Source organism: Chelonia mydas, chromosome 15 (assembly GCF_015237465.2).
Source record: "Chelonia mydas isolate rCheMyd1 chromosome 15, rCheMyd1.pri.v2, whole genome shotgun sequence".
NCBI classification, from domain to species: domain Eukaryota; kingdom Metazoa; phylum Chordata; order Testudines; family Cheloniidae; genus Chelonia; species Chelonia mydas.
Window position 1 is genome coordinate 17,119,949 of NC_057856.1, and position 25,098 is coordinate 17,145,046.

At 44.5% G+C, this 25,098-nt stretch overlaps 1 protein-coding gene across 8 annotated transcripts in view; it reads left to right on the forward strand.

Annotated features, from left to right (window-relative positions):
- Positions 1–25,098, forward strand: part of TANGO2 (transport and golgi organization 2 homolog) — a 92,589-nt gene that overhangs the window by 29,730 nt on the left and 37,761 nt on the right. For 7 of the 8 annotated variants that reach the window (XR_005222349.2, XM_027817319.3, XM_043529368.1 and 4 more), the window contains 3 exons: positions 12,418–12,506; positions 15,950–16,069; positions 16,882–16,996. Coding sequence is in view for 7 of the 8 variants with exons in the window: in XM_027817319.3 (XP_027673120.2) it covers positions 12,418–12,506; positions 15,950–16,069; positions 16,882–16,996 (324 nt within the window). In the remaining variant the exon portion in view is untranslated. The remainder of the gene's footprint in view (positions 1–12,417; positions 12,507–15,949; positions 16,070–16,881; positions 16,997–25,098) is intronic. The other variant, XM_037878516.2, reaches the window with a different exon arrangement.

The following is a 25,098-nucleotide window of genomic DNA, read 5'->3' on the forward strand; positions in this document are numbered from 1 at the left end:
CTGCTGCAACATTAAAATGTTACATAATCTTAACACAGTTGAAATATTGAGTTATTTTTAGGATTTATATAATTTGGTCATAAGGGTCATTCAAATTGCTCCTTTTTTGTATGATTACTGTGTTACAGGAGCCAAAATGAACGTTTTAATTTTAGCAGCATTCTGTAGTGTTTGAATTAAACTTTTAGTTTCTGTTATAAATATTGTGGGGGTTTTTTAATTTTATTGGTAAGTCTTAAGACTTTTCATTTTAAATTGCATTTCAATTCAACAAACCGTGGTTTTATGTCTTGAATTTTTGAAGCTGGCTGGAGCTTCAGGAAACCACTGCTTCCAATTTTTAGTTTTGAAAGCACGCTCGCGCTCTCTCTCTCTACACAAAAACACACACACACACACACACACACTTTTATGAATGTATATAAGATTGTTCATTTACATCTAAGCAAGATGACAAAAATTCTAAGCTAAGATTATAGAATAGAAATATCCAGAAGAGAATAAACTATGCAACACTAAAGTCAAAGGATTATCATGGCAATTAAGTGGCATTCAAAGAGGAAAATACATATACTTTGCGCTTTTCATCTGGGATTTCTAAGCTCTCTGTAAATAACTGTGTCATGCCCTGATTAAGGACATCACTGTAGCATTAACTTACAATTTCTCTGCGCTTCCTAGCTTGTCTCGATTTTAATCTTTTCATGTAGCATTTTAACACACAACTTGACTAGCAACTCGTGTTTGGGATTTAAAATGTTATGAGGTCTTGTTATGAAGAAACTTGTTACAGATAATGTCAGTAAATTTTTACGCAGAACAAACAAGTGAGATCTTATTGAGGTTTATTTTGAAACCAGTTCTGTTTCATATATTGTGAAGTGTCTTTTGAAAATGGAACTAAATCAGGCGTGGGCAAACTTTTTGGCCCAAGGGCCACATCTGGGTATGAAAATTGTATGGTGGGCCATGAAGGCTCACAAAATTGGGGGTTGGGATGCGGGAGGGGGTGAGGGCTCTGGCTGGGGGTGCGGGCTCTTTAGTGGGTCCAGAAATGAGGAGTTCAGTTGTGGGAAGGGGTTCCGGGGTGGGGATGGGACGTGAGGGCTCTGGCTGGGGGTATGGGCTCTGGGGTGGGGCTGGGGATGAGGGTTTGGGGTGCAGGAGGGTGTTCCGGGCTGGGACCAAGGAGTTCGGGAGGCAGGTGGTTAGGGTGTGGGAGGGGGCCGGGGTGCAGGTTCTAGGCAGTGCTTACCTCAAGCAGCTCCCAGAAGCAGCAGCATGTCCCCACTCCAGCTCCTACACGGAGGCACAGCCAGGCCACTCAGCTCGCTGCCCCGACCCCAAGTGCTGCCCCTGCAGCTCTCATTGGCTGTGGTTCCCGGCCAATGGGAGCTGTGCGGGCAGCATTTGGGGTGGGTGCAGCATGCAGAGTCCCTTGGCTGCCCCTATGTGTAGGAGCCACAGGGGGGACATGCCGCTGCTTGCAGGAGCCACGCGGAGCCGGGCAAGCCCCGACCCAGCTTCCTGACTGGAGTGCCAGAGCGGGACAAGTCCCAGACCCTGCTCCCCGGTGGGACCTTGAGGGCCGGATTAAAATGTCTGAAGGGACAGATGCGGCCCCCGGTCCATAGGTTGCCCACCCCTGGGCCATACTTTTCTTACCAAAGGCTTGAGTTTCAGCAGAATATGTTGTTCGTACCACCACAGTGGGAGCCTTACGTGACTCTAACAAATAACTCATCATTCCATCTTCCCTATAGTGCCATTTACTTAGAATTACAGACTGCTAGTTGCACACATCTTCTCCTTGTAGGGCGTTCCTAAATCTGTTCTAGATTTTCAGGAAAATTCTTTTCAGAATGCCACTTTTTGGTAGTGCTCAATACATTTTAAAACTAAAATGAAATTTTAAATTGTCCATTGACTTTTTTTTAATGAAGGGAAACCAAGATGGTAACTGCAGGACATGTGCCCCCCTCTCCCTCTCTCTCTGTCTCTGTGTGTCCATTTCAAGATACCAGAGATTCCTATAGTTCTGCTTATGGGACTAAAAAATGCTAAAATAAGCACAGTAAATAAGATTTTGAACCAAAAGCAAATACACTGAACCTACACAATACCAATAAGCTGCCAAGAGAATATTTCTGTTTTGGTGGGGGGAGGGAGAACCAGGAATAATTTTGGTTTTCTAGGTCTGAGAGAAATGAACTAATGTTATTGGCAAACCAAATGGTAATTGATATTAAAGCTACAACACTGAACATAAAACTGACTTAGATAAATGGTTTACAAACTTTAGTAATCCATTGTACTGTATTCCAGTGAATTAATTGCTTTCAGAATAAAAGACTCTTGTGGATCACTGAAATTACTTTATAATGAACAAATACATTACAAATAATTGGTTTAAAAAGCAACTTGTCTCTGAGATCACCCTTAAAATACTTAAGAATTTGCTGCTCCTTGACTGTCTTTTCACACTAAACTTATTGGGCCTTTGTACCCCCCTGTTCTTTGCTTTGGCATGAAGAAGGCAGTTATTTGCAGTCATTTAGTGTTGTAAGCTCGTGTGGGCATTTTTGGTAGGTGAGTAAGAACATTGTGAAGTAATGCTTAAACAGTTAGGGCTTTCTGTGAAGAAGGGACTATTCATTTTTAGTAAGCAATGACACTTTATTTTTAAGACTCTCCCATCCCACATTATGTATGTACATGGGAAGTTTTTTATACATTGATTTTTCTGCTTAACAAAACCAGTTCTACTGCCAAGATGATACTTTGTTTTATCTGTAGCAGAAAAAAATCCTATTGGATAGGTAAGGTCCTACCAAATTCAGGGTCCATTTTGATCAATTTCACGGTCAGAGGATTTTAAAAATTGTAAATTCTTTATTTCACCTATATGAATCTGAAATTTCATGGTGTTGTAATTGTAAGGATACTGACCCAAAAAGAAGTTTAGGGTGGGAGTGTTTGCAAGGTTATTGGGGGGGGGGGTCAAGGTACTGCTACCCTTACTTCTGCACAGTTGCTGCTGGCGGTGCTGCCTTCAGAGCTGGGCTCCTGGTCAGCAGCCGCCACTCTCCAGCTGCCCAGCTCTGAAGGCAGTGCCATCGCCAGCAGCAGCACAGAAGTAAGGATGGCATGGTATGGTATTGCCTCCCTTAGTTCTGTGCTGTTGCTGGCAGGGCATTGCCTTCAGAGCTGGGCACCCAGCCAACAGCTGCCACTCTCTGGCTGTCCAGCTCTGAAGGCAGCGCAGAAGTAAGGGTGGCAATAATGCGACCTCCCTTAAAATAACCTTCTGACCCACACCCACCCCCCGCAACTCCCTTTAGGGTCAGGACCCCCAGTTTGAGAAACACTAGTCTCCCCCATGAAATCTGTATAGTATAGGGTAAAAGCACACAAAAGACCAGATTTCATGGAGGGGGAGAGAAGATTTCAGGTCTGTGACGCATTTTTCATGGTCATGAATTTGGTAGGGGCCCTAGGATCGGAAAGAGCTTGACAGTGCTAAAGTGAAGCTAATCTGCATACTTGCACTTTTATAGGAAGTTTGGATAATCTTAATAGCCCAATTCTCAATATAGACATGGAGTAACTTTATTGCCAACTCCAGTTTTTATTCTTGAGGCTTGTTTAGTTTGTGTAGTTAGTTGTTGCATTAAGACAATAGGTTGAGCTTTCAGTGCTGACTGCCAAAGATTTTAAACAATAGCAAATGTTGGCTTTTTGTCAGAAAAGATGTGGGTGCACAGACACAGAAGCACAAACTTTCATTTTGTTTCCAGAGCTTCACCGTTAGCATGGGGATGAAATGGCAGTATGGGATGACCCAGTATGTATTGGAATGCATTGTACATGAGTGTATTGGTTTAATAATTGAGAGAAGTCATGTTTTAAAGGTTAAAAAAACCAGAGTACTTGTTCTGGATTCCTCTGAGGCAATCTAACCATATTGACTTTTCATATCCTACCTGCTTTGTGTTCACACCCTGCCTGACATAAAATTATGTAGTCTCTTAATTCGGCTGGTTTTGTGTTCCCACAAGGCCTAAAAAATTTATTTTTAAAAGCCCTTACTACATATGTTTCTTACATGTCCAGCCATATTTTAAATGCACATGAGCTTGCCTGTTAAGTCTCCAAGCACCAATTATAACTACATAAATCCTAAAACAGAAGACAGTGCACATAGCTAGAAAAAAAATCTTATCTTTATATCTTCGCTAGGCCCGAGTAAAACCCAGCATGGTTTAATACAATATTGGTTTGACTTTCTAAACTTGTATAATTTAGATTTAGACGGTATGTCAAGAGCTGTAACACATTTTGCAAAGCACAACACAGCAGTCTGAGAGCTCTGAGTGAGAAAAGCTTATTACCAAATATAAACAGAGAATTTCATCTGACAGTGTTTTTCAATTACATATTGTATTTCTTAACCTCCTACTAGCCTTTGATTATGGAACCTCCATGGGCCTCCTGCATTTTGTTTGCTGCAGTGGCCAAATCTCAGTAAAGATTAAAATGTTTCTCTGTACTGTTCCTAGGAAGCTCAAACTCTGCCCTCTTGTAACATTTCCTGGCTAGGTTGACCAGATGACAAGAACAAAATATCAGGACACGTTGCGGGGCAGCCACAGGCTCGCTCCTGGTTTTTTGCCTCCCCAAAAAGCTGGAGTGCCGCCGAAGCAAAATTTCGAGACAAATGGCGTCCTGACCGTACGTCGGTCGGGACGCAGGACAAACAACTAAATATTGGGACAGTCCCAATTATATTGGGATGTCTGGTCACCCTATTCCTGGCTGGCATGAAACAAGGCTATGCTCTTTCCCTTTCACTTCCCCTTATCTATGAAAGATTAGCACATACCAGTAAAGTAAGACTCAGACAAATGATCTTGATGCTCAGTTTTCACTGTTGGGATGGGTCTAAGACAGAATGACCATCCCATCTATGCCCTGAATATTTAAAGGTGAATGGAAGACAAAGAGGCTATTTCCTTCTTCAGTCTATATTTAAATAAATTTTATATACAATAATATATTACAAACTACATTATAAGGATGTGATTAAGGTTGCAAAGTCAAGCTCTCTGAAGTTAAGACATGCCAGAATTAAGGTTGCCTGGGTAACGTTAATTTGACTCCCTGTGCATTATGTACAGTCTTTAGTTACATGACCATATACTATTTCTTTTGTCCACAGGACACCTGCCTCATTCAGTGCACAGGGCGGACTTGCTCTGGGGTTGAATCAGAGTTGCACCATAATGGAGGCATTGTCTGTAAGACCTCTGCCTCATTTGTTGCAGAAGTTGGAAGGTGTATAGTTAATGAGGCAGGGGACTTCAGGCAAATAAATAATAATTTCTTGGTTATACAGTTGAATGCTGCCTGGAAAACTGGATTCTGTCCCTGTTTCTTTCAAAGTTTTCTTATGTGATGCTAGGCAAGCCTCTTTAAACAGACTTTTCTCAGGTGATCACTAGTTGTGTGTACCTCATTTTTTGGGTGTCCAGCTAGATTCCTTGGGGTATGATTTGCAGAAATGCTGAGCGCTCACAACGGCGGCTGAAGTCATTGGGATCTGTTCTTGAATACATAAAGTGCAGTATAATGCTAAGTACTCTGAAAAATCAGGTCCTGGTTTTCTCAAATTTGGTACCCAAAGTTAGTGGAAACTTTTGACGTTAATCTTTCTGTGCCTCAACTCCCAATCTGTAAAACGGAGATAATACCACTCCTTAACCTCAGACGAGTGCTATGAAGATTAGTTAACTAATCTTTATGAAGCACTCAGATAAGTGCTGTGGAATAGTCCATGAGTAAATTAATAATTCTGTCTTCAGAGCAGGGTTTGAATAGTGTGCAGTAAATCGGGAATGGGGCAACACTTTGAACAATGAGGATACAATAGCTACTCTGAGTGAGCACCATCTATCGTGAGTCCTGAATGAGGGACGGATACTGTGGGTAAAAAATAGTACACATCATAATACACATGCACATATTCAGCATTATTGCTGTATTCAGCCTCCAGCATTAATGTGTTTTTAAATTCTCTGCTCCAGAGCTTGCTTCCAAGGAGAGGAAAGGCTAAACTTTCCTACTCCAAAAGAGAACTGAGTTTTATTCTGCCTTATTTTCAGTTGTGCCTCTGACTGGTTTTCTGGAAGACTTACCTCCTGCTCAATGGCAGGAACTCTTGGGTTGCAAGTTTACTCAGTATGGTAGCATGCAGTGGACCATAGGAGCCTTGGCTTACATTGTATCCTCCACTACCACGGTCTCTAAGGCCTGGTCTACAGTACGCGCTTATTTCGGAATTAGCCGAGTTACCTTGAAATAAAACTGGTTCCGTCCACACAACCAAATCAGTTTTTTCGATTTAAAGGGCTCTTTACTCCGATTTCTGTACTCCATGCAAGTGGAGTAGCGCTAAAATCGAGATCACGGTTCTGGGTTACAGATACTGTGGATGCAATTCGACGATATTGACCTCCGGGAGCTATCCCAGAATGCTCCCTTGTGACCACTCTGGACAACACTCTGAACTCCGATGCACTAGCCAGGCAGTAAAAGCCCCGGGAACTTTTGAATTTCCTGTTTGGTCACCATCAGCACAGGTGACCATGCAGAGTCCACCATCTCAAGAGACCACGCAGTCCTGGATTTGCAGACGAGCTCCAGCATGGTCTGAACGGGAGGTACTGGGTCTCATTGCATGTTGGGATGACGAATCTGTTATGGCAGAACTATGTTCCAAAAAAAAGAACGCAAATACGTACGCTAAAGTCTCCAGGGTCATGATGGAAAGAGGCTACTCCAGGGACACAGAACAGTGTCGTACAAAAATCAAGGAGCTCAGGCAAGCATACCAAAAAGCCAGGGAGGCAAACGGGCGCTCTTCGAGACACCACTGACTTCCTGAGGAAACTACAATCCATCGGTGATCTTCCAGAAAACACCATCCTGGCCACTATGGATGTAGAAGCCCTGTACACCAACATTCCACACAAAGATGGACTACAAGCTATCAGGAACAGTATCCCTGATAATGTCACGGCAAACCTGGTGGCTGACCTTTGTGACTTTGTCCTCACCCACAACCATTTCAGATTTGGAGACAACTATACCTTCAAGTCAGCGGCACTGTTATGGGAACCCGCATGGCCCCACAGTATGCTAACATTTTTATGGCTGACTTAGAACAACGCTTCCTCAGCTCGCGTTCCCTAACACCCCTACTCTACTTGCGCTACATTGATGACATCATCATCTGGACCCATGGAAAAGAAGCCCTTGAGGAATTCCACCATGATTTCAACAGTTTCCATCCCACCATCAACCTCAACCTAGACCAATCCAGACAAGCAGTCCATTTCCTGGATGCTACTGTACTAATAAGCAATGGTCACATAAACACCACCCTATACCGGAAACCTACTAACCACTATACTTACCTACATGCTTCCAGCTTCCATCCAGGACACACCACACAATCCATTGTCCACAGCCAAGCTCTAAGATACAACCATTTGCTCCATCCCCTCAGACAGAGACAAACACCTACAAGATCTCTATCAAGCATTCTTACAACTACAATACCCACCTGCTAAAGTGAAAAAACAGATTGACAGAGCCAGAAGAGTATCCAGAAGTCACCTACTTCAGGACAGGCCCAACAAAGAAAATAACAGAACGCCACTAGCCGTCACCTTCAGCCCCCAACTAAAACCTCTCCAGCGCATCATCAGAGATTTACAACCTATTCTGAAAAATGATCCCTCACTCTCACAGATCTTGGGAGACAGACCAGTCCTTGCTTACAGACAGCCCCCCAACCTGAAGCAAATACTCTCCAGCAACCACACACCACACAACAAAAACACTAACCCAGAAACCTATCCTTGCGACAAAGCCCGATGCCAACTGTGCCCACATATCTATTCAAGTGACACCATCATAGGACCTAATCACATTAGCCATGCCATCACGAGCTCATTCACCTGCACATCTACCAATGTGATATATGCCATCATGTGCCAGCAATGCCCCTCTGCGATGTACATTGGTCAAACCGGACAGTCTCTACGCAAAAGAATAAATGGACACAAATCTGACATCAGGAATCATAACATTCAAAAACCGGTAGGAGAACACTTCAACCTCTCTGACCACTCAGTAAAAGATGTAAGGGTGGCAATTTTGCAACAGAAAAGCTTCAAAAACAGACTCCAACAAGAAACTGCTGAGCTTGAATTAATATGCAAACTAGATACCATTAACTTGGGTTTGAATAGAGACTGGGAGTGGCTGGATCATTACACACATTGAATCTATTTCCACATGTTAAGTATCCTCACACCTTCTTGTCAACTATCTAAATGGGCCATCTTGATTATCACTACAAAAGTTTTTTTTTTTTTTCCTGCTGATAATAGCGCATCTTAACTAATTAGCCTCTCACAGTTTGTATGGCAACTTCCAACTTACCTGTATGTATATATATTTCTTCTTACTATATGTTCCATTCTATGCATCCGATGAAATGGGCTGTAGCCCACGAAAGCTTATGCTCTAATACATTTGTTACTCTAAGGTGCCACAAGTACTCTTGTTCTTTTTGTGGATACAGACTAACACAGCTGCTACTCTGAAGCCCCATACATGCCGCTTCTGCCGTGAGCTGCATGCAATTATGGGGGGTGACGACACCATTACCCCACCACTGTCCGTGGACATCTGCAAGGGGGGAGTAGCACGGAGCGAGGAGGATGAGTTTTTGGAGGACGTGGAGGTGGAGGAGGACAGTGCACAGACGGCAAGTGGGGAATCTGTTTTCCCCCCTAGCCAGGAACTGTTCTTAACGCTGGAGTCAATAGCCTTTCCCTACTCCTAAAGCATGCTCCCAGACCATGACCCTGGAGAAGGCACTTCTGGTGAGTGAGAGCTTGATGGAAGCCCCGGGGTGGGGGGAAACCCAGCCGGCTGGGCTGTTCGCGTTTAGTTTAAAGGGCTCATCGCTGCTGAGAGCCTCATCGGAGCCCCGCGGTGGGTGGATGTATATGGGCAGGGGAGAGTGTTGTGTGAAGTGATCATCCCAGAGAGCCCGCAGACTGCCTGCAAGCTGAATTCTGTTGCCTGGCCACTGCCTGCAAGCTGAATTCTGTTGCCTGGCCGCATGTGATGGCTTACTCACACCAAAGTGGCAGGCACTTAAGTATAAGAGGCAAAATGAGACCTTGTACAGAAAGAACATGTGCTGTGTACTATGAATTGCCTGTTTCACTGAGAAAGTGTCACATTTTAGAGAACAAAGGGATCTTTTAAAATACTGCCCTCCCTTTTTCTCCTCCTGCAGCAGGCACAAACGTTTCAATGCGGCCCCTATCTACTCCGTCCCAGAGGCTGGTCCAGATTAGAAGGCGGAAAAAACGAACTCGGGACGACAGGTTTGCCAAGCTCATGCAGTCCTCCCACACTGATAGGGCCCAGTTGAATGCTTGGAGGTAAACAATTTCGGAGTCATGTAAAGCGTTACATGAATACAAAGAGAGGAGGGACGTGCGTGATGAGAGCAGGCACAATGCTATGGTCAAGCTCATGGGGGAGCAAACTGACATGCTCCGCTGTATGGTGGCTCTAATGGGGGAAAGGCAGCAAGACCACAGACTGCCGCTGCAGTCCCTGAATAACTGCTGTCCCTCCTCCCCAAGTTCCATAGCCTCCTCACCCAGATGCCCAAGAACACTCCCACCCCCAGTCAACCCCAGAAGATTGTACGAGCAGCAGAAAGCTGGCATATCCTAAGTTTTGATTTGGTTTCTGGACTTGTCCTTCCCTCCTCCTCCTCCACCCCCCAACCCAATACTCCCCCTCCCCCGTCTAGCTTCTGATTTCTCTCAATGTTTTGATAATAAAGAATGATTTTTAAACAATTGTGACTTTATTTCCTTTTCATATATATATATATATATATATATATATATATATATATATATATAGGGGGTGGGTAACTTTAAGAGAAACGAACAGAACTCTCACACTGTACCCTGGCCAGTCATGAAACTGGCTTTCAAAGCTTCTCTGATGTGCAGCGCTCCCTGCTGCACTCTTCTAATCGCCCTGTTGTCTGGCTGTGCAAAACTGGCCACAAGGCGAGTTGCCTCAACCTCCCACCCCGCCATAAACGTCTCCCCCTTACTCTCACAGATATTGTGGAGTACACAACAAGCAGCAATTACAGTTGGAATATTGGTTGTGCTGAGATCTAACAGAGTCAGTAAATTGCGCCAGCGCACTTTCAAACGTCCAAACGCACATTCTACCACCATTCTGCACTTGCTCAGTCTATAGGTGAACTGCTCCTTACTGCTGTCCAGGGTGCCTGTGTACGGCTTCATGAGCCATGGCATTAAGGGGTTGGCTGGGTCCCCGAGGATAACTATAGGCATTTCAACATCCCCAACAGTAATTTTCTAGCCTGGGAAGTAAGTTCCTTCCTGCAGCTGTTAAAACAGCTTCAGAGTTCCTGAAGATGCGAGCGTCATGCACCTTTCCCGGCCATCCCACGTTGATGTCGGTGAAACGTCCCTTATGATCCACCAGTGCTTGCAGCACCATTGAAAAGTACCCCTTACGGTTTATGTACTGGCCACTCTGGTGTTCCAGGGACAAGGTAGGGATATTCGTTCCGTCTGTCACCCCGCCGCAGTTAGAGAACCCCAGTGCATTAAAGCCATCCACAATGGTCTGCACATTTCCCAAAGTCACTACCCTTGATAGCAGCTAGTCAATAATTGTGTTGGCTACTTGCAGCACAGCAGCCCCCACAGTAGATTTCCCCACTCCAAACTGATTCCCGACTGATAGGTAGCTGTCGGGCGTTGCGAGCTTCCACAGGGCTATGGCCACTCACTTCTCAACTGTGAGGGCTGCTCTCATTTTGGCATCTTTGCGCTTCAGGGCAGGGGACAGAAAGTCACAAAGTTCCATGAAAGTGGCCCTACACATACGAAAGTTTCTCGGCCACTGAGAATCATCCCATACCCCCAACTGTATGCGGTCCCACCAGTCTGTGCTTGTCTCCCGGGCCCAGAATCGGCGTTCCACGGCATGAACCTGGCCCAACGTGCTGTCTGTGTCCATGTCCTCATCAGTATAGTAATCGCGCTGTCGTCACTTCCTCGCCCGGTTTTGCAGGTACTGCACATACTGCTGGATAATGCGCGAGGTATTTACAATGGTCAAAACTGCAGTGGATATCTGATCGGGCTCCATGGCTATGGTGCCTGCACGGGTAATCCTGGGAAAAGGGCGCGAAACGTAGGAGAGCAGAGTGGCAGCGGAAGCTGTGCTGTTTGGTTCATGGTAGCCGAACAAAGGCTGAAAATGTTTTGTCTTCTGTGGCTTTCACGGAGGTGGGAGCCCAGGACAGACAACATGGAGAAGCTTGGAAGTGTGGCAATAGCAGGAGAGCAGAGTTGGTGGCGGAAGCTGTGGTGCTTGGTTCACGATGGCTGAGCAGAGTTGGCAGCGGAAGCATTCGATGAGGAAGAGAAAGAGTAGATAGTAGAGATTACATAGGAAGATGAGAAGAAATGAGAGGTGGATTCATCATAGCAGGAGAGCAGCGGTGCACCATCTGCTGAAAGCAGTATGGCATCTGCACGCCAAAAAGGCACAAAACGATTGTCTGCCCTAGCTTTCTGACGACACACACCCAGAAACACCCGCGAGAACGTTTTTGCCCCATCGTTCACTGGGAGCTTAACCCAGAATTCCAATGGGCAGCGGGGACTGCAGAAACTGTGGGATAGCTACCCACAGTGCACCGCTCCGACATTCGATGCTAGCCTTGGTACTGTGGACACAATCCGCCGAATTCACGCTCTTTAGTGGGGACACAGAAAACCGAATGTATTAAATAGCTTCCGAAAATTCAAATAGAATAATTTCGAAATAATTTTGTACTGTAGACGTACCCTTGGGGTCAAAAAAACTCTAAACAACTGAGTGAGAAGTGAAAGGCCTGCAACATATCTTCATAGAAACAAACTTTCTCCCTTTTTGTTTAATCTTTCAGTAATACAAGAAGCTATCTGTAACTAAGTACAAAATCTTTAAATGGAAATGTGATTTTCCTCAGAAGTTCAGCAACTTTGGTTCTGTTTTTGGGGATCATGCTAATTTAAATTTTATCTGAGAAATTCTGTGTAGAGTGTTAAATTCATTATTGGAGGATCTGTATTTTACGTCGTCTTTGAAGAAAGATACCTTCGTGATCAGCTCCTCCAGCTACAAAAATGTACTGTTTTTTTGCGGGGGGAACAAAAAATTACAAGTCTTGCATACTTGATCTGTGCACTATCTGAAATTCATAGTCTTCCTCTTGTCCTACAGGCTTATCCTAGCAGCTAATAGGGATGAATTTTACAACAGACCATCAAAATCAGCAGACTTTTGGGATAGCAGCAATGAAATCCTTAGTGGTATGTAACTTTTTAATGGAATCTTGTCTTGAATCTCTCTCCCCATGTACTTTTGTTTGCAAATCTACAAAAACATTGTTAGAAATACAAGAACATTCAAAGGTTATAAGAACCTGTCTTCACATGTGATGGTTGAAAACCAGTTTATGGCCTTGAAAAAGGAATGGGCCTTAGCTGTATTGCTGACTTGTATGTTTTCTTTAATCTGTACTGTAACTTCTTAAGAACTTCAGTGGGTGGTTTGTAAACCTGAACTCTGGAATGAAGTGATTCAGAGCTGCAGTAAACCTATGCAATGGATACTTTGACAACAATTTGTAAATCAGCTGTGACAACTCATGGTCACATTTTATATAAAGTCCACTGAGTTGTGTTGCATTTAGTTGACTACAAAAAAAACTTCCTTGAATGTCCGTCACTCTTCTTCATCATATGTTCTCCAAAAGCCACAGTTCAAGCAGTGTAGTGAAAATGCATTATACCATCTAACATAATTAGTTATTTAGTGCCCTGAATAACTCTCTGGAAAATGGAATTACTGAATAGTAGTCAGTGACTTAAAAATTGTTAAAAGGAAATGAAATTTTAAAAATGTGTGGCTAATTTCATATCAGTTTGAAATTTTTTGATGAATGACCAAAGTTGTTTTGGTTTATGAGCTTTCTGCCTGGCTGTTGTTGTTAGGCTGTAGAGTAACCCGGTTTTTTATAGAGAATCTATCTTTAAATACAGTTGCAATTGGATGACATCTCCATAGTCTCCGAAATAAAAATGTGAGGCTCAAGTAGACAGCGTTGTTTAAATAGAACATTCTGACTCCGCACAGAATTTTCATTGATGTTATGTGGTGGTGTCGTTGGCAGAGAGGTCTGTGAGGATAAATTACTCCCACTGCACTGCAGCTTCCTCGCTTTCTGAAATTCTGGCTGACATTCCAGAATTCCTGCCAGACACTCTGGATGCTGCCTCCTTTGTTACACAGCGGCCAAAGGGGAGGAACAAATACTTAAATGTTGAAATCATAACATTAAGTGAATACTAGCCTGCAGCAAAGTGTAATAGATAATAAAATCCATTTTTGATGTTTTACTCTTATTGTATATTCTTCCCCCTCCTCCCTGGCTGGTGTTTGTGGCAATTCACTGCAAGGGGCTTTAGCTGTGCAAATCTGATTAGTACACTGTTTGAATTAATAATTCACTTCTTTCAAATGAAAGTAGCAAGGCAAAAAAGTAAATATATCCAATTCATTCTTGCCTGTTGTCACTTGTTATTGATGATCATTCTTGACACTTAAAACATTGCTGCTTGTTCTGTACTGCTGTACCATAACTTACAGGCATTGTCCATCATAGCTATGATGGCTGATATTCATTCTTTACTCTTCTTACAATTTGAGTGGAGTGGAGTGTAGGGTTGCCAGCTTTCTAATCACACACAACCAAACACCCCTGCCCTGCCCCTTCTCTGAGGCCCCATCCCCCACTCGCTCCCTCACCCTCACCCTCACTCACTTTCACTGGGCTGGGACAGGGGGTTGGAATGCGGGAGGGGGTATGGGCTCTGGGTGGGGGGTGCAGGCTCTGGGGTGGGGCTGGGGATGAGGGGCTTGGGGTACAGGAGGGGGTTCCAGGTTGGGCCAGGGGGTTAGGGTGCAGGATCCCACCGGCGTTTACCGTGGCTCCGAGGAAGTGGCCGCCAGGTCCTTGCAGCCTGTAGGCACATGGGTGGCTAGGTGCCTTTGTGCCCGCAGGCTCCTCTCCCAACAGCTCCCATTGGTCGCAGTTCCTGGCCAATGGGAGCTGCAGAGTCGGTACTCGGGCCAGGGACAATGCACGGAGCCTCCCAGTCCCTGGCCACCCCAGTGCCTAAGGGCTGCAGGGACTTGCCAGCCACTTCTGGGAGCTGCACGGAGCCAGGGCAGGTAGGGAGCCTGCCTTAGCCCCGGGCCCCCGCTGTGCCACTGACCAGACTTTTAACGGCCCAGTCAGCAGTGCTGACCAGAGCCGCCAGGTCCCTTTTAGACTAGGCATTCCGGTCAAAAAACGGATGCCTGGCAACTGTAGTGTAGAGTGGCAGTAATGTCTTGTGTGCAGATTCGACATAAAGAAAATTATTACATGCCAAGGGCATAGCCACGGGTGGGCCACAGCCCACCCAGTTAGCACCCAGGCCCATCCAAATCTGAGCTGGGGTGTAGCAGTCCAGTGTGTCACTCCAGCACCTGAAATTTAGGGCAGAGCTTTGCTACAGTGCTTCAGAAAGCTATGCTCTAGCAGCTCTGCCTTGTCATTTTCTGAGTCACCCCATGAGCATGCCCATCTTGGCAGAAAAATTACTTTCTGATGGGGAAGCAAAGGGAAGCCACAAGAGTGGTCTTGTGACCCTCCCCAGCAGTATGTTTCAGGTGCCCAGGGCATCCAGCAGAGAGGTAAATCACTGTGGGGTAGCGGGTGGCTTGGGGAAGACCCGGCTGGTGGCTCCTACCCTGCACCAGGCTCAGGTGCTTGTCTCAGCTGGGCTGGGGAGGACAGGACTTCTCTTCCCCTGCATGGCATCCGGGGCTGGGTCAGATCCACCCCCAGATTTCTCCCCCAGCTGTAGGAAGCTCTGCAAACCCTATCCTCCTCCTCCCTGGCTTTCTGCACCCATCGCTGCTCAGCTGCAGGGGGAGGGATCTCTGAAAAGGGAGCTGCTTCCCCATCCACCCAACCCCCGAGCATACAGACCCCCCTCAAACCCAGACCCTCCCACCAAGCCTCACCCCCCGCACTCAGAACCCCCTTCCCCTTACTGAGCCCCATTCCCCTTGCACCTGGACCACCTCAACAGATCCCCACCCCACTGAGCCCCAACTAGCTTCACCTGGATCCTCACCCGACTGAGCCCCACTTCTCCAGCATCTGGACCCCCCCCATTGAGTCCCCCACACCCAGACCCCTACCAAGCTCTATTCCTCCATACCCAGCCTTCCTCCCCCGCGCTGAGCCCTAACCACCTTCACCTGGACCCTCCCTGCAGGCATTACCGTTGCACCCAGAACCCCCCAAAAGCCCCTGTGCTTCCAACAAGCTAATCCTTCCCTGAGATTTGCATTTGAATTAACAAATATTCTAGCTCTACATAATCCAGTTATATTCCTTTTAACACAGTCTAAATTTTTAAAATCTTGGTTTAGGTTAATTTACTGACTTTTTTTTCCTATGATCACTGAGATTTTATTAAATGGTGAATATTGCACAATTGTAAAATACTGATTTTTAGTTTTAAAATTTCATTTTTACTTTCCAAACAAACAAAAACCCTTGGGACTCTAGGCATCTATCCAGCCCTAGCTAAACTCAGTTTTTAGTAAGGAACTGTGATTTAAGGCTTTTGAAATGAGATAAAGCAGCAAAGTAGTGAATCTGTCTTATTTCTGCTTATGCCACTATTTGCTCTAGGTTTGGATATGGAGGAAGGAAAAGAAGGCGGGACATGGCTTGGAATCAGTAAGAAAGGCAAGATGGCTGCCTTGACAAACTACTTGCAGCCAAAGATTGATAAAAATGCAAAGGGAAGAGGTATGGAGTCAGAATGAGGAAATGAAAATATGCGTGAATAAAGCATGAAGACTATATAACGGAATGTTTGTTACAACCTTAACTAAGTGCTGTTTTAACCCCCTTTCTCATCCGATGAGGTGATACTAGTAGCTATTAACAAGGCTTGTAGAAACCTTTTTTTTGTACACCCTGTCCCCCTCCTCTGAAGAGTTTTTTTTGAATATGTAACAAGCTGTTACTTGAAACTTCTTGTGGTTGAGCTCTTTGTTTTAGATTGATGTATTCCTAGGACACTTTTGTGAGCAGAACATAATATGAAATGGGAAAATGTCCATTTTTCTTTTTTAGGAGACTTTTTCTCATTATATTTTTATAGTAAAAAAAAAAAAAGTAGGTCTGCTTGTAAACTCAGGGTCTTGAGGTCCTGCAGTGGAAAAATATGACATTAAATAGATCAAATAAACCAGCCTCATTAGATGTATACCAAGCCAGGGCTACAAGGAACATGTAGGGGAAATGAAATAAAAGACTGAGGAGAGTGGTAATAGGAAAGAACATCTAATACACAAGGCTCCGCAAACATAAATCCAATGCAGTTGAGCTAGAATTGGGAGTTCTTCCTCAGAGTAAAAATAAGTGTCATCATTGCTATATTGGTTTAATGTGAACACTATAGAAAACCCTAATTTCCATATTTTGCCCCTCACCAATAACAGGAATCCTAAGCCTTATGTTTTCTGCTTGTTTGACTGAATTTGCCAGATTAGCTATCCTCACTTTTCATATGCAAGTGATTCTAACTAACTCTAAATCCTTCCTCCTCTTCTTAGGTGCACTTGTAAGAAACTTCTTGACTACAGATCTGGACAGCTTCTCTTACTTGAAGAAAGTTTCATTAGAAGGACACCTTTACAATGGATTTAATTTAATAGCAGCCGACTTGAGGTAAGTCTATAAAACTTTACAGATCAAAAGGTGAAGAGGGAGAAACAAGAAAGCAATGAAGTGCATAGAATTATTAGCACAAATTATCACAGTTATTGTGACTTGTCACAAGCAAAAGCTATAGCTATAGCTCTTGTGCTTTTACTAACAGGCATGGGTATTCAAAGTTCTGAATATTACTCCATTTCATGTACTTTCTACTGTTCTCTTTTTGTTTTTGTTTCTTCCAGAAACCAGAGGGCTGTCTCATTATCTAGTAGTTTCTTGTAGTGCGTCTCTCAGCATTTCTTGAAGATAGGAAATCTTTCCATTGAAATATCTGTAAAGTTCTTCCACCCTTATTTTGTGATACATTTTTTGACTGCCAGACTTCTGGACAACTACAAAAATTCTGATTCAGGATTTGGCTTGCCAATTTAATGTGAACAAATACTGTCCGTCTTCTGACTTAACAAAGCTAATAAAGACCCAGGAATAAAAACCCAGTCAAATACAAAACGTTGTCCTAACAGTACAGACACCATTACTGTAAACAATACACTGACAGCTACTGGAGCGTAACATCAAGATTTGATTAGTGAGCTACAGTAATTTAGCTGAGAGATCAGGAGTAAGATTTTTAGCACTGAAACCAAATAAGAACCCAGAAGGAAATCAGTGTGACGGGGCAATGGAATGATGGGGAACAGTGTTCAGAACCTGGAAACTTGATCAACGCAGCAAAGTATATTTGATGGAGTCTGGCAGTATCAATTAAATGAGATGAGTAGGGAAAAACACAAACTGCAAAAGCCAATGATTAGACGCTAAGATCTTGTCTACATTGCCCCGCAGTTCAGACTACCAGGGTGTGACTAGAAGTGCACACCAGAATGGTGTGCTACAACTCCCCCATGTGGATGCTGCAGGTGTGAACTAAATGGTTGCTAATTTTCATTAATGTAGTCCTGTTTGAAAAGGACTCTATTAATGCAAACTAGGAACCTTTTATTTCACATCTGCAGCATCCACACAGGGGAGTTACAGCACACCACTTTGATGCACAATGCTAGTGTCACCCCCGTAGTCTGAACTGCAGAGCAGTATACACAAGCCCTGAGTATCTGAAGATGTGACTGATTAAATGGCTAACGCTTCTACCACCTTTCAAGGAAGTGCTTTTGGGAATTAAGGGCTAGATGATGGGATAAGATTTTAGAACTGCTGGAGATATTGAATAAAGTTCAAGAGTGAGATGAAAGGATGAAGATAAATGGGAGTGGGAGATGTAATGGGAATTACTTTACAACTGAAAGAAAAGGTTGAAAGCTGTTCACATTGGTCACCAGGTCAGGTGAACAGGGAGAATTCGAATAAGAGGGGAATGAGGATTGTAATGAGGACTTGAATATCGTTTGAATAGTAAGCTACCTTAAGACATGCATCGCAGGAATCAAACAAGAACTGTCAGCGATCAGAGGAGAATCCGAACTGAGACACAGTTCATATGTCATCTCAGATTGTTGTTTAGCACTCACAAGAATATGAATTATTTCATACCTATTATCCGTGTATATTGCTGAGAGAAAGTGGAGTTAATACCCAGGCAGAGAACAAGTGTGGCTGAGATTTCAGCAGTTCTTAATAGAATTAGCAGTATCCCTATACGATGACAAAATGGAAAACAATAGAATTAATACTTTATTGGGAAACTGTTAAAATTCTCTGTGTGTTGGCATTTGGTTGTGTTTTTGCTTTTTGGTTTTTTTAATGCAATTAAACGGTCTTTCTCCTTATAGATATCTAGTAAGAAAAGTTGGATCAATTCTGCCCTTTGAGGATAATAAATAATAGTAAAATGGAAACATTTTGTACTGGTGATCAGTACTTTTCTTTAGGAGTGTAATAGAGTATGTGTGTTGGTATTGGACCACATTGAAAGTAAAGGATAAAAAGAAGTACCAAATAACTTCCCATCCACTGAATAAGGCAGGGGTCATATGTGAGAATGTATTTAAACACTGAATCATAATGTGTACCCACAAGGGGGCTGGATTAAGGTTGAACAAGAATTTTCTAAGGTCAGTGCTTGTCTTTGCAACCTTAATGTTCTATTACCGTAGAGGTTTTGGATGTAATTTCCTATCTGTGTGTGTTTAAACAAAAATTTGAAAACAAACATTACATCTAGTTGGAACCACATTGATCCCCAGCTTGGGTTATCAGGGTTTGGACCTTCAGATCCGCAGCACAGACTTCTGCTAACAGACTTGAGCTAACAGAGTGGCATTGGTAGTCTGTTTATCCTCTGTGTGGACTTGTCATTATCTTTGCCAGTGAGTTTCACAGCTATTTGAGGATGCAGAATAATGTAGAGACAAAACTCCTGGGTTTAATTCCGGGTTCTCTAGGGTAGTGTTCTCTAGTGGTTATAGTGTTATACCAATAAAATAAAAACCAGCAGGATCTTATTAAAGGGAAAAAGGCAAAATACCACATTTATTGTGAATACAGAAAGAATCATAGTAAGCAGTTAGTTATAGCTATAACATTCCATTCAATCTCATATTTATTCACACATTCATTCATACACACACACACACACACAGGTTCTGCAAGGTTGTTATCATAGTAAGCAGTTAGTTATAGCTAAAACATTCCATTCAATCTCATATTTATTCACACATTCATTCATACACACACACACATACACACAGGTTCTGCAAAGTTGTTATCATAGTTACCAGCCTTAGAGTTGCTCATGCCAAGCCACTGGCCAGGTGGCCTGGACATGAGGAGGGAGCAGGGCCTTGTCAGATGCTCATCTGATGCTCCTGGAAGCTGCTTTGCAGAATCAGACCCCAAAGTTCTCACTTTTTAGAGTCTATTTTTATAGGAATTTCTTCCTATGCCAGTCTATGGGAATTGCTTCATCATGCTTTTGCTGAATCAATCAGCAGATAGCACATTCCTAACGGCTCCAAGATGTTATCTTGTTCTTTGGTTCTCCCATTCTTGAGGCTGTTGGGTGGATTTCAGTCTGCCCTCCGGGGGTCCTCTGGTTATTTCCACTTGACGCCTTCTTCAGCCGATGGACACTGGATTCTTAGGCTGGCACCTCCCTGATCATTCAGTTATCCACACCAAGCATCCATCCATATACATCCTCTATCTCTATTTTAATCACAATTGTTAATACAACAAAAGGGCGGGGAGTCTCTGGGTGCTGTTTCTGTTGTTAGAGTATTGCTTTGGGTCTCTCTCTCTCTCTCTGTGAATTGCTTTGAGAACAGACTCTGTCTTAGAATGTACTAACACAATTAGCAGCTTGCAAGTTTCACACATAAAGGGAGAGAAACAGTACCAAAAACCAAGAGACCTCTTAATTAGTAATACCCTGGAATTTAAACTATGGGGAATCAAACTCATTTGTGATTTTAATACAGAACTTCTTTAATATGATCCAACAATAGATCCTTATGGACCTGCATCCCTGCCCTATCTGCCCCACCCTGGCTTCTTGCCCCCTATTTCTCAAATTTCCTCTGCATTAGAGTGTGTCTGCTTCCTCTTCCTCCATAGTGCCTAGATACCAGCTGTGGGAACATTGAGAGCACAGGAGAGATTCTCTTCTCAATTCCCCAGCACTGCAGTAGTCAATAGCAGGAGGAGTAATTGCAGGAGAAGCCTGGTCAGCCCCAGGATGCAGCATGCTCATTTACTCCAGGGGATGATACATGCACAGTTCAATTGAGCTGTGAAGAGATGGAACATGTCCAGTGCAGATAGAATCTTTAGAGTATTTATTTGCCAGAAGCTGCTTAACCTCTACTGAATATGTGCAAACTGAGATTTTTTTCAGAGCCTTATGACTTGGCCAAATTTGGATGGATTCTCATGAACTGCAGCAAGCACATTCCTGACATGAGGATGACCCCTTACCCAATTTCAAGTCCCTGTTCCAAATCATTGAATCTTTAGAACTTAATGGAAATGATTGTGAGAATTATTTTTAACCTGGACAAAACATATTTTTCCTGATCTCTTTCTGAGAAATGGATGAACCGTTATCACTGAAATTTCTCGAACTAACCTGAGGCAGGTACCTGGCATGGAGCGTTTCAGCCTAAATGGTCAGTTTGGCCAAGTTTTAAGCAACTGAAAACAGGGTCTTATAAGCATTGATCAAGCTTAACCATAGGTGGTGCTATATGTTACGTACAGACAACCTTAACTGATACATAATGTGTACGTGTACTTTATATGCTTATCACAAGAGAGAGGCTATAAAAGTTTAAGGCATCTAATAGTACATATCCTCTACTCCGTTCAACTGTGGTCCTTGTTTCTAGACTCACTATACATCACAGACAATGCACCCGAACTGTAATTCTTTCCCAGTAGGGATGGCCGGCCCTCCAGCACTGTATTCCCCAAACTTCCCACCACCTACAGACCAGAATCCTCCTCCCGCAACTATCCTTTCTGCACAAGTTCGGAAAATCACTCTCATTTGGAATTAAGTTCATTATACCTTTCTAGAATCCTGTCAACAAATGTGACACTGTTACAATTATTATTCCCTCTACTGAAGTGACCTCAACTGGTCATAATCCAGTCACCATCACTCACTTTTCCCCCAAAAAATTTTTAGATAAAGGACTAGGAATAAAACACTTGAAAGGTCTTTAGGTACACAAAACCATAGCTTCTTGCCAGTTTTGGCTGTTTATTTTCATTTTGGAAACTGCTGTGATAAGGTAGGGAGGGAAAATGGAATTCTTTTTAGCTGATTGAAGTTTAAAAGGAGAAACATGTTTTATCAAGGCAGACAGGCTCCAGCTGTGAAGATACCAATAGTCTTTCAGTGCTTGCTGCTCCTGCTTAGGGATAACTAACCTGGCTCTAAGAACTGCAACAGCAGAAAGATAAAGTGAGCACTTCAGAGATATGCGTGAACACCAGACCAGTCCCCCACATCACTGCTCCAGGGAATAGGTGAAGGACCAAATAGCCCCCAAGCTCACCTGGAGTGAGAGGAGACAGTGTTTTGAAAGTCTGCTGGTATGTTCAGCTGAACTCTAACAAGCATCGTCAAGCAGTAATTTGAATGATCTAATTAATAAAAAACAAAAACTGGGAGACTCAGTATCTTTATCAGGGAGTCAGTTTTTGACAAGTTTGATGCCCCCCCACTCCAACCATTATTTGGACTCCACCATGTTGATTGGTATAAAGAAGGACTTTGTAAACCTGCAAATCAGGGAAACTGTAAATCCACAGCAAAAGTAGATTGCTGTTTACTAAAGCTGAAACTAGTGAACTGATTTGTTGTGGCTGAGATAATGCATATATTGTTCTCTGAACACACACTAACCAGCCCGATACAGAAACCAAGTTGGATACTTATAGTGTGTGCTCCATCCACCATTGGTGCGCTCTGCTCTGCGAAGTTCATTATTCCACACTGGGGCTTCCTCACCCTTTAGTTTGAATTGCTTCATTTAGCTCTACTGTATTTAGAGTTGCTGACCTCTTTCTTCCTCCACCCTCCCTCACCCCCAGCTCGCTGCCATCTGGTTAGCTTTCAACTAGAGTAGCTGGCTTTATTAAATCTGTTGCTAGTTTACCCCAAGAATACTGACAGGTTATGAAAGACTCTCCAATTACAGACTGTCGTGACAGCCTTCTGAATTGTACTTCCAGACAGAGCTGAGTGAATAACAGACTTCTCATATTTCAAGAAGCCATTGAATGTGACGTGACCAGTTAACAACTTTCCAGTCATAGAGGGGAAAGTGGGGAAGAAAGATGGTGGTGGGGTTAGTGGATTATAGATTGTTGTAATAAACCATTAATCCAGTGTCTGTATTCAGTCCTTGATTTTTAGTGTCTAGCAAAGTTATGAATTTAACCTCCCAGACTTGTTTTTTGAAGATGTTGTGCAGGTTTCTTTTAAGGATGAGGACTGAGAGGTCAGATATAGAGTGATCACTTTGATTTTTATTTTTTTTTCTCAGTGTGAGTTCATATGAGAGCACAGTGATCAAAGTTCCCTCTAATTTGCACGGCTGCACAGCAGGTTATCACGGGCCGTGCAGGCGGGGAGAGGTGCCCCTCGCCCAGCCCAGCCCTGTTGAAGCGGGGAGAGGCGTCTCTCCCCCGGCCCAGCTGGAACTGCCAGGGGCGGTGGTGGTGGTCAGGTTACATGCAGTGGAGAGGAATTAAAACCCTGAGCCAAGCAGCGGCGCCCCCCGTTCATTGTGCTGCAGCAAAGTCATCTGGTGAGTTTAACAAGCGACGGTGAATTAGTGGCAGGTGCCTGAGCGCCACTCCGCTGCATCCCACGGGATGGAGTGCCATGCTGCCCTGGGCCCCCCATCCCACTGGGCCCACCCCCGAGCTTGCCCAGCCTTGGAAGCCAGCCGGTGGGCTCGGGGAGGCAAAGACTGATCCCGCCTGTGGGACATGTGTCCATGCATGGAGCTCAGCCGGGGGCGCAATTCCAGTGGCTGATGCAGCTGAGGGTGGTTTTACCCCTCCCATGGGGACTGGGGAGCTCAAACCCACCCGCGAGTACCTCCCCCATGGGCTCAGGGAGCGGAAGGCAGAGCCCCCCCGTGCAAAGTTGCCCATTTGGCCAGCAGCCCATGAAGCTGGAGGTGCCTGCAGTGGTGTGGGGGGCGGCCTGTGCCAGGGGGCGGCCCCTTCCCCATAACTTTGCTGGGCTGGAGGGGCTGTGGGGAGGGGAGCCGCATGTGACCGCAGGCTGCGGCAGTGGTACTATTTCCCCACCCGGCACAGAGAGGCACCCCTCCCCCAGCCAAGCCCCACCCCACTGGAGCTGCCATGGCCTGGGAAAGGTGTGTCCCCTCCCCCATTCGAAGCTGCTGCAGCCAGAGAGGGCTAGTCAGGGCTAGTGGGAGTCCTTTCTCCCCGCTGCAGCCCCGGGACAGCCTGAACCCCAAACCCGGCATCCTTGGCCCCACCCCAGAGCCCACACCCCAGCCAGAGCCCTCACCCCACCGCACCCCAACTCTGAGCCCCCTCCTCCACCTCGAACCCCTTATCCCCAGACCCACCCCAGAGCCTTCATTCCCAGCTGTAGCCCTCACCCCCTACATTCCAATCCCCTGCCCTAGGCCTGAGCCCACTCTTACACCCCAATCCCCTCATCCCTAGCCCCATCCCAGAGTCTGCCCCCCCAGCCAGAGCCCTCCCCCCCCCACCCCAAACCTCAGCCCCGAGCCCCCTCCCACACTCAAACCCCTCAGCCCCACCCTGCCATACATCATCTCCATATTGGTGCACATAACAAAATTCATTCCGCACATGGATATAAAAAATTAAAGGGAACACTGATAGTGATTGTCTTGTTTCACCTACGTAGTTCTTGTGGCATTTAATGCACTGGATGAGGTACACCGCATGTTGTGATACGCATGTGTAGGACCTTTGGATTTTGGAAAGGTGTGTTGTGTATGGTGTTATGTCTACAGATTTTGCATCTGTTGTTCTGGCAGGATCTGGGCCACTTTGAGTTGGTGTGTCCTGGTCTGTGGGGAGCTTGCTTCTCATGATCAGGTTCGGGGGGGTTCTTGTTTGAAGGCTTGAAGAGGGGATTCAGGAAAGATTTCTGTCAAGATGTGGTCCCCATCGAGCATGCATTGTAGCTGTTTGATGAGACCCCATCTGGTTTCCAGCGTGGGATGGTAGGTGAGAACTTAGGGGTGTGTGGTCAGATGGTGTTTTATTTCCATATTGAAGCACATTCTCTTGGGGTATTTGGGTGGCCCATTCCTTGATTCAATCTACTTCTCTGGTAACCTGCTTCTCTGGTGTAAAAGAAATAACCCCGGGGAAGCTCCATGTGCAGGATTTTCTTTGTTGATTTAATGAGTTGCAGGCTTGTGCTGGATCTGCAGCATCAAAGGTTACAGAAGAAATGCTTGATGAAAAATCTGCTTTGTTAAATGGCTATACTTGGGAGCTACGAGTAGCGAGACTTTAAATGCAAAATGCATATTGAATCAGAGGCTATAAGTCATTGTCTGTATACTACTTGGCAATAGAGTGAGAAGGTTTAATGTTCAGGATAGACTTCAGCTATTGCTGACAGGATC